At 46.3% G+C, this 11,224-nt stretch overlaps 1 protein-coding gene across 2 annotated transcripts in view; it reads right to left on the minus strand.

The window, feature by feature from the left end:
- Positions 1-10,327, minus strand: part of LOC119775662 (PEX5-related protein-like) — a 35,228-nt gene extending 24,901 nt beyond the window's left edge. For both annotated transcript variants that reach the window (XR_005279682.1, XM_038273720.1), the window contains exon 1: positions 9,726-10,327. Coding sequence is in view for 1 of the 2 variants with exons in the window: in XM_038273720.1 (XP_038129648.1) it covers positions 9,726-9,740 (15 nt within the window). In the remaining variant the exon portion in view is untranslated. The remainder of the gene's footprint in view (positions 1-9,725) is intronic.
- Between the last annotated feature and the right edge of the window lie 897 nt (positions 10,328-11,224).

Genomic DNA, 11,224 nt, shown 5'->3' on the forward strand with positions numbered 1-11,224 from the left:
TATCTCTGCCACACTCTCTCGGCTCACAGACTAACTGATGTAATTTTAATTTACAGCGCGCGAGTGTTCACGACCCTGGCACTATACTGCAAGGCTCTAATCTCGCCTATATCCTTGTGGTTTATCTCTCTACTCTTGGACGAGAAGTGTGCGATCTCAAAATTAGAGACACGGTAGGAATACCAGTCACCAGCGCAAAACGGCAAACACACACAACGCGATTATTTTCATATGGAAAAATTGCTCCATCTAATCCAGGGTTCCAACCGCTGGAAAATCTCGCGGTGATAGGCTGGAGATAGGCACCAGCTCACCACCCCCGATCCAACTGCAGATCAATCGTGATGAAAATGGATCGGCGATGGGAAAATTTATTGCGTGTGAAGAATGGTACAAACAAATTTTATTGCCCCAGCCCGACAAAAAATAAATAATAACTCAAAAAACACATGTTACACTAAAATTAACTAAAAAGTAATAAAAAAATAAAAAAAAAAAAAAAAAAAAACAATAAAGAAGAACTAAACAACAAATAACCAAGTAAAATAATATAAAAAAAAGAAAACAACCCCATCACCCACCCCCCCCCCACCACCCCACCCACCCCCCCCCCCACTCACTACCCCCCTACCTCCCACTCCTGCGTCCCCCCCCCACCCCCCCCCACCCCCCTACCTCCCCCACCGCACCGGTCCTCCCCCAACCCCCACCCCACCTCTCCTCCCCCCCACCTTCCCCCCCCCTCACCCCCGCCACCGCCCCCCCCTCCCCCCCCCTCACTACCCCCCGGACCATCCACCAACCCCCCCCCCCCCCCCCCTCGCCCCACCACCTCCCCTCCCTCCTGCCCCACCACCCCTGCCCCTCCCCCCCTCCTACCACCACCCTACCCCCACGCCCCCCCCCCCCCCTGCTCCCTTCACTCACCACTCACAATTCTACCCCACCCCCCCAACCCCCCACCCCCCCTCCCACCCCGGACTACCACCCACCCACCCCCCCCCCCCCCCCCCACCCCCCCCACACACCCCCTCCCCCCCACCTACACCTCCCCCACACACCCCACCCCACCACCCCCCAGTCCCATTTCTCCCCACCACTCTTAGGTAACTACCCCTCCCCCCAGCCCCAACCACACTCTCCGCACACACACCACTACACCCCACCCCCCGTTCAAAGAGTTCCCCATCCCCAAACACCCCCTCACCCCCATCTCCCCTCAACCCTCCTTGATACACCCCTCCTCCCCCCCCACCACCCCTTCCTCCCTCCACACCAGCCCCACCACCCCTCTCCCCCACCCCCCCCCCCCCCCCCCCCTCATCACACCCCACCACCCCCGCCCCGCATAAACCCCAACACACCCCCCCCTCCAATACTCCCTGCCCCAATCCCCCCCACCCCCCCTACCCCTCCCCCCCCCCTAACCCCCCCTACCCACGCCCCTCACGTTGTAGACAACCCCCCCACCCCCCCCCAGACCCCCCCCCCCCCCCCCTCACCTTCCCCCCCCCCACACCCCCAGCCACGCACCTCCCACTCGCCTCACACCCCTACCACCACACCCCCACCCCTCCCCACCCCCGTCCCCACCACCGACCACGCCCTCCCATCACCCCCCCTCCCTCCCACCCGACCTCCCCTCACTCCTTCCTCCAAACCCCCCCCCCACTACCCCTCTCACTTGTCACTCCCACTCACCTCTACCCACCCATCCCCCCCCCGACCAACGCACTCCCCCCCCCTCCCTACCCCTTCCCCTCTGCCTGTTCCACCGTACTCCCACGCGCCCCCAAGCTCCGACGCTACTCTATCCCCCCTTTCCCCCTACTGGGCCAACCCACACCCACACACAACCACCGCCAGCTAGGAGACACTGTCAACCGCGCGCGGCTAAGCCCAGCTCACTAATGCCTCACTGCAGAAAAACCACGCCCCCGCCTTTCAACAACCCCAAATGACAAGCGCGCAAGTGAACAGAAAGACTAAGTAACCATAACCTGTCAAGTGCCACATATATTAATACATCTATATATACTTTATCTAGGCGGACGGGACAATACTTTCTATTATTGATTTTCAGTATTTATTTTGGAGACAAAACACAGTAAGTGAAAACAGTCGCAAAAAATAAACTGCATAAAATGAAAGCCAGAGATCCTTTATCAGTCAAGTTCAAAACTCCGCCCATAAGACAATCTAAACAATAGAGCCTAAGTAAAGACTAATAAAAGATGGTTTGCAAGTAGGCTGTTAAGGTTGTGGACCAACTAGTCTTCATAATTTGTTTTACATATTTTTATCATAGATTTCTTATACATGTTACTTTTTTCTCTTTTTATTTACTACTGCTTTTATTTCTCTACCTTTTTTTATTTTCACTTATTAATGTAAACGTCTTTGAACTTTATCCGTTAATGTGGTTTGGTCCTGCTTTTAAAGTATTGTTTTGAGTTTACATAGGTTCTTCTCACTAATTGTGTTATTTTTCAGGTAAGAACATGAGGATCTAACGTATTTCTTTGTTTATCCTATGTTGCCTCCTGTCTGTTTAATCCCCCTTCCTCCTAGCTCCCATTCAGATTCTTCCATCATACCTGCTCCTTGTACAGGCTGATTCTCTGGAATCTTTTTTTTTATTTCCACACTCTTTTTTCTTTTCTTTCTTGTGGCTTTTTGCTGTCGAGTTGCCACCATTTGGATAACTTAAATATAAATTAAACCTAAACAACTCAGCCCCAGTAGAAATTCCCTAAACTATATAAAAACAAAAGATAAGAAGAAAAAACAGAAAAAAAAAATAAAAGAAAAAAAGAAAGTACAAGCATTATAAAAACAAAACCGCCCTTCCCCCCCCCCCAACCGCACACGCCCCAACCCCCACCCCTACACACAAACCCCCCCCACCTGCCATGCACACCCCCATCCACTCCCCACCCCCCCAGCCTTAACCCCCCTCCACCTAATACAAGCCCCCCCCGGTCTCCTCCCTCAACCCTACCTACCAACACACCTTCTATAACGGTAAGTGTCCCTCCTCACTACCAGTTCCGACCACCTTTACCACACTAATTACCCTCACCACACTACAGATCCTTCCTCCGGTACCACACGCACGACCCTCACCACACCCCCAGGTCCTACTACCCATGGACCTCAACTCATTACCCGCACCCACACCCCCTGCCGACTACCGTACCCACACGCACTTCCACGACCACACTACCATCCGACCACCTGAGTACCACACGCAGTACCCTCTCCTCACGTACAAACCGGTACCACCTTTTACCACACTCACTACCCTCAACTCACGACCAGCCACATACCGGGAACTAACGAATGAACATCACCTAAAGACCAGCATAAATCCGTGTGACCTACTCACTACCCTCAGCCTAACTACCCAAGCAGACATACGGGAACTATAGAAGGTAACAAGTCAACAATCTGCCTGTCATACCAACGGGACCTAACAAGGAGCCCTCACCACAAGAACATGAGCATGAAATCCGGAACTATAGATGGACCCGCTCCTAAGTACTGCAGTAATACGGGTACTATAGCAGGTGAACCGCAACATATACGTATAACAGCAGTAATACGGGAACAATAGAAAGGTACAGCAACTATAGTAACATAACAGAAATTCGGGGTACTAAAGTATGGAACAGCTACTATAAACTACTAACAGTCAATATCGTGTACTAAAGATGGAACAGCTACTAATAGAACTACAGAAAAAACGGGTACTATAGATATTACATCTACTATATGTATAGCAGTAATACGGGGTACTCAGATGTCCAGCTACTAACGAACATGCATTAAAACGGTGGTAGTAAAGATGGTTACAGCTACTAAAGAATTGCATATAAAACGGTTACTATACGATGGTACAGCAATATATACTACAAGTAAACGGGTACTATAGATAGTACAGCTACTATAGTACTGCAGTAATACGGGTACTATAGATGGTACAGCTACTATAGTACTGCAGTAATACGGGTACTATAGATAATAGTACAGCTACTATAGTACTGCAGTAATACGGGTACTATAGATAGTACAGCTACTATAGTACTGCAGTAATACGGGTACTATAGATAGTACAGCTACTATAGTACTGCAGTAATACGGGTACTATAGATAGTACAGCTACTATAGTACTGCAGTAATACGGGTACTATAGATAGTACAGCTACTATAGTACTGCAGTAATACGGGTACTATAGATAGTACAGCTACTATAGTACTGCAGTAATACGGGTACTATAGATAGTACAGCTACTATAGTATTGCAGTAATACGGGTACTATAGATGGTACAGCTACTATAGTACTGCAGTAATACGGGTACTATAGATAGTACAGCTACTATAGTACTGCAGTAATACGGGTACTATAGATGGTACAGCTACTATAGTACTGCAGTAATACGGGTACTATAGATAGTACAGCTACTATAGTACTGCAGTAATACGGGTACTATAGATGGTACAGCTACTATAGTACTGCAGTAATACGGGTACTATAGATAGTACAGCTACTATAGTACTGCAGTAATACGGGTACTATAGATAGTACAGCTACTATAACACTGCAGTAATACAGGTACTATAGATAGTACAGCTACTATAACACTGCAGTAATACGGGTACTATAGATAGTACAGCTACTATAGTACTGCAGTAATACGGGTACTATAGATAGTACAGCTACTATAGTACTGCAGTAATACGGGTACTATAGATAGTACAGCTACTATAGTACTGCAGTAATACGGGTACTATAGATAGTACAGCTACTATAGTACTGCAGTAATACGGGTACTATAGATGGTACAGCTACTATAGTACTGCAGTAATACGGGTACTATAGATAGTACAGCTACTATAGTACTGCAGTAATACGGGTTCTAATGATAGTAGATCTGGACTCAGTGGCTGAGAGGACGGTGCTTCTCAAGCTTCCATCCATAATGGACGCCACCTTCCACCCTCTGCAGCAGACTGGAGAGGAGCTGAGCTGCTCCTTTAGTCAGAGACTTTTACAGCCTGTTAGGATAGAGGAGCTACTGCAGGTCATTCATCCTGCTGCTACCAGATTCTACAATGAGACGCTACAAACGCAATAAATGCAAATGCTAAGTATAATGTGCAGTCTATCATTTGAGACCCAGTGCAATAACTATATAGATAAATATATATGTCCATCTAAACATATATACCCAATAAACACCCTTTGCAATAACCCTGTATAATAATAATAACCCTGTATAATAATAATAACCCTGTATAATAATAATAACCCTGTATAATAATAATAACCCTGTATAATAATAATAATAACCCTGTATAATAATAATAACCCTGTATAATAATAATAACCCTGTATAATAATAATAATAACCCTGTATAATAATAATAACCCTGTATAATAATAATAACCCTGTATAATAATAATAATAACCCTGTATAATAATAATAACCCTGTATAATAATAATAACCGTGTATAATAATAATAACCCTGTATAATAATAATAATAACCCTGTATAATAATAATAACCCTGTATAATAATAATAACCCTGTATAATAATAATAATAACCCTGTATAATAATAATAACCCTGTATAATAATAATAATAACCCTGTATAATAATAATAACCCTGTATAATAATAATAACCGTGTATAATAATAATAACCGTGTATAATAATAATAATAACCCTGTATAATAATAATAACCCTGTATAATAATAATAACCCTGTATAATAATAATAACCCTGTATAATAATAATAACCCTGTATAATAATAATAATAACCCTGTATAATAATAATAACCCTGTATAATAATAATAACCCTGTATAATAATAATAATAACCCTGTATAATAATAATAACCCTGTATAATAATAATAACCCTGTATAATAATAATAACCCTGTATAATAATAATAATAACCCTGTATAATAATAATAACCCTGTATAATAATAATAACCCTGTATAATAATAATAATAACCCTGTATAATAATAATAACCCTGTATAATAATAATAATAACCCTGTATAATAATAATAACCCTGTATAATAATAATAATAACCCTGTATAATAATAATAACCCTGTATAATAATAATAACCCTGTATAATAATAATAATAACCCTGTATAATAATAATAACCCTGTATAATAATAATAACCCTGTAGCTGTCTTATGTGGATGAACTGTATAAACTGTAAATATCCTCTGCACCTTTTCTTTCTTTGGCACCTTCCTCTCTTTATGACTATCTGAGCTGATGGTACGAGTTACGAAATTTCTCCACTGTGAGATCAATGAAGTCAATCAATCAATCAATCAATCAATCAATCAATCAATCAATCAATCAATCAATCAATCAAAACACTGGCTCAGACAACTGGACCAGAACACTGGACCAGAATACTGGACCAGAACACTGGAACAGAATACTGGACCAGAACACTGGAACAGAGCACTGGACCAGAATACTGGACCAGAACACTGGACCAGAACACTGGAACAGAGCACTGGACCAGAACACTGGAACAGAGCACTGGACCAGAATACTGGACCAGAACACTGGACCAGAACACTGGAACAGAACACTGGACCAGAACACTGGACCAGAACACTGGAACAGAGCACTGGACCAGAACACTGGAACAGAGCACTGGACCAGAATACTGGACCAGAGCACTGGACCAGAATACTGGACCAGAACACTGGACCAGAACACTGGACCAGAGCTCTGGACCAGAACACTGGACCAGAATACTGGACCAGAGCACTGGACCAGAACACTGGAACAGAGCACTGGACCAGAATACTGGACCAGAACACTGGACCAGAACACTGGAACAGAGCACTGGACCAGAACACTGGAACAGAGCACTGGACCAGAATACTGGACCAGAACACTGGACCAGAACACTGGAACAGAGCACTGGACCAGAATACTGGACCAGAACACTGGACCAGAACACTGGAACAGAGCACTGGACCAGAACACTGGAACAGAGCACTGGACCAGAATACTGGAACAGAGCACTGGACCAGAATACTGGACCAGAACACTGGACCAGAACACTGGAACAGAGCACTGGACCAGAGCTCTGGACCAGAATACTGGACCAGAACACTGGACCAGAACACTGGAACAGAACACTGGACCAGAACACTGGACCAGAACACTGGAACAGAGCACTGGACCAGAACACTGGAACAGAGCACTGGACCAGAATACTGGACCAGAACACTGGACCAGAACACTGGACCAGAGCTCTGGACCAGAACACTGGACCAGAATACTGGACCAGAGCACTGGACCAGAACACTGGAACAGAGCACTGGACCAGAATACTGGACCAGAACACTGGACCAGAACACTGGAACAGAGCACTGGACCAGAACACTGGAACAGAGCACTGGACCAGAATACTGGACCAGAACACTGGACCAGAACACTGGAACAGAGCACTGGACCAGAGCTCTGGACCAGAACACTGGAACAGAACACTGGAACAGAGCACTGGACCAGAATACTGGACCAGAACACTGGACCAGAACACTGGAACAGAGCAGTGGACCAGAATACTGGACCAGAACACTGGACCAGAACACTGGAACAGAGGACTGGACCAGAATACTGGACCAGAACACTGGACCAGAACACTGGAACAGAGGACTGGACCAGAACACTGGAACAGAGCACTGGACCAGAACACTGGAACAGAACACTGGACCAGAATACTGGACCAGAACACTGGAACAGAGCACTGGACCAGAATACTGGACCAGAACACTGGAACAGAGCACTGGACCAGAATACTGGAACAGAACACTGGACCAGAACACTGGAACAGAGCTCTGGACCAGAACACTGGACCAGAGCACTGGACCAGAGCTCTGGACCAGAACACTGGAACAGAACACTGGACCAGAACACTGGAACAGAACACTGGACCAGAATACTGGACCAGAACACTGGAACAGAGCACTGGACCAGAATACTGGACCAGAACACTGGAACAGAGCACTGGACCAGAACACTGGACCAGAACACTGGAACAGAACACTGGACCAGAACACTGGAACAGAGCACTGGACCAGAATACTGGAACAGAACACTGGACCAGAACACTGGACAAGAGCTCTGGACCAGAACACTGGAACAGAACACTGGAACAGAACACTGGACCAGAGCACTGGACCAGAACACTGGACCAGAGCACTGGACCAGAGCTCTGGACCAGCCTCATTCATGTGACCTCTGCTCCAACCAGTCAGTGGATAACAGAACATTATTCATCATCCATCCCTGACATTAAGAGATGGATGATGATGTTGATTTCTGTCCTTTTTGTCCCTTAGCTGTTGATTTAAGGTGTTTCCTGCAGTTCTGAACCAGTTCTGGTCCGGTATTAGATGTTATCAGAGGTCCGATCGTGGCTGCAGGCTGACAGCAGAACCGAGTCAGAACCAGCCCCCTGAGGGCTGCAGTGATTCTGTCCTGCAGCAGCTGCTGCTCCTCCACTCTCCCTCTGACCCTCTGAGGTCACCCTGACTGTAACTACAGGAGCCTGCAGAGGACACACCATCTGCTGCAGGACAGACCCCTGGAGGGAGGAAGGAGAATGCTTCTGCTGTCTGAGCTTCATCAGAGGGGCTGGGCTGGCTCAGCAGGTTCCTGCAGCTCATCCAGACGCCTCCTCTCCATCATCACACCTCCTCCCTCCATCTTGGCAGGAGGCTGAGGGAGGCTGAGCCCTGAGCTTTGTCTGTCAGGCTGCAGGGGGCTGTTTTCAGCCTGACAGGAACCAGCAGGGAAAGTTTCAGGGTGACCCGCTTCCTGCTGCAGGTTGAGGTTCTGAAAGTTCTGGTAAGGTCGGCACCGATCCGCTACAGTTTTGTCTCTCAGGTTGCAGCAGAACTGACAGAGAATCTAATTCATTTTGGTTTCTACTTTCCTTTTTTCTTCTTCTACTCTCTCCTGTCCTTCATCTCCTTCCCTCCTCTTCCTCTCAGCCGGACCAACATGTGACCCGGTCCGACGTCGAACCGGGCCTCAGTGCCTCTTCCATCTCCTGCTGACTCAGAGGATCAAAGGATGACATCAGAGGACTCTGCTCTCTGATTGGCTGGATGACCTGAACACCTGAGGGTTCCCTGGGAGCACAGAGCTGCAGATTCCCAGCTCCCTGAACGCCTCACAGACTGGGATCAATTAGCTAAGTTTGGATGGAGCTGTTCCTGTGATGCTGCAGAACTCCATCAGAACTCCTGACCCGTCCAACAGGCTGGATCCAGAACCCAGTCTGCACTGTCCATGAGGACCGGGTCGGGTTCGGTTCTGAGGCATAAATACATCAGGTTCTGCCTGGTTCTGGCCTGTAGTTCTGTGGCTTCAGGTCCAAACTCTCCTCCTTAATCTGGACCCAAGTTCAGAACCAGAACAATTATCATTTCCTTAGAACCTATCAGAACCGCATCATCAAAGGTTTAAATTAGTTTAAATTAGAATTCCTGAGCAGAACATTTACTGAGAACCTAATCAGTTCTGGTTCTGACCCGGTTCAGTTCTGCAGAACTCATTAGAACCCAGTGAACAGTCCAGAAACTGAACCAGGGCAACTTTCCTGCCTGGGTTTATGACAGAACCCTGGACCTAAGGGTTCTGCTCAGGTTCTGACTCACCTGGACCTGGTACATGTTCCTGTCTGCAGCAGCCGGCGGTCCACTGGGACCCGGTTCTGATGCACAGAACCTCTGGACCTCTGGTCCGGAACCTCTATCCCCCGTTCATCATGCTGTCCTGCTGTGGTTCCGGTCCAGTTACAGTCCCGGTTCCGCTCTGTGTGTCCTGGTCCCGCAGTGGTTCGGATCCGGTTCCGGGTTCGGTTCGCCTCCTCAGCCCCTCTAAGCTCCTCGGTGTCCGAACTTCTTGTCGCTCCGCTCAGCTGGAGGCGGAGATGAAAATAAAGCGAGAGGAGCCGAACATGGCCGATCACTGCCGAGGGGCCAGACCGCTACTTCCGGTTGGGTTTCACAATAAAAGCCTCCCTTAGGGCAGCCTGTCGGGCTCCAGTCAGAATGCAGGACAACATGGGTTTAACCAGCTGGTTCCGATCAGCTTCTTCTGGTACCGGGTCTGCCAGGTTCTGGTCCAGATAAAACCTAATAAAGTCAACCTTTTAATCCCCAGCAGGTTGTATATGTGCTGGTTCTGGTTCTCAGTTATTCCATCAGTAGAAAGGTTTGTGCCGCTTTGAACCGATCAGAGCAGCAAAGGACAGAAAATATGAAAAACAAAAAGAAACTGAAGATGAGGCAGCAGGAGGAGGATCTGCTGCTTCATCCTTAGACATGGCGCCCTCTGCTGGTGGATTGCTGATCGCCCGTTGGTAGTACAGGGTTGGAGTGAAGCCACCAGCCGCCATATTGGTACTCCCTAGTTAGATAGGTCACTGTGTAAACAATCCGTGCGCTACAGCATCGAACAATGGTAATGTTCTCATTTTCAAGGGGACTTAAGACTTTTAAAATAAAGATAAATATTCATCACTTTGACACAGACTGGCTGTTTCACAGCATCAGTAGATTAACTTTAACTTAGAATAAAAAAACAGGCCCACCACATTGAAAAGTGTAATGTATGTATATATATATATGTATATATATATATATATATATATATATATATATATATATATAGGGGTCAAATATTTCAGTTCATGACTTTTTCAAATGAGAATTTCAACAAACTCTCCAAAAATTACAGCATCATCCATTTAATAAAGAATTCCTACATTAACATTTCACAGTGAATTACTTTCTATTTTATCTACTTTCTATTTTCTATCATTAGACCCAATGTCAATGGCTAACTCAGTCAATGTCTTCCAGTCAGTCTGAGATAACCAGACTAATGTTAGTCTACAGACTAAACTATAGGATCCATTGGCTATAGATAGATTTATTGCTTAGTTCATCCACTGACTGGGAAATTACCAGTGGAACGTCTTCCTGCAGCAAGAAAACTGCTGGTTTTGCAGCCAAATGCTGCACAGGGAGACATTTTTATGGTGGAGTACCAATATGGCAGCTGGTGGCTTCACTTTTTTAGAGATATCAGCATCCAGTGAATAAATAATGCACCATGTTTTTTCTCCCACACCGTTAACATTTGATCCCTG

This window comes from Cyprinodon tularosa, unplaced genomic scaffold (genome assembly GCF_016077235.1).
Source record: "Cyprinodon tularosa strain WSP-4 unplaced genomic scaffold, ASM1607723v1 ctg889, whole genome shotgun sequence".
NCBI classification, from domain to species: Eukaryota; Metazoa; Chordata; class Actinopteri; order Cyprinodontiformes; family Cyprinodontidae; genus Cyprinodon; species Cyprinodon tularosa.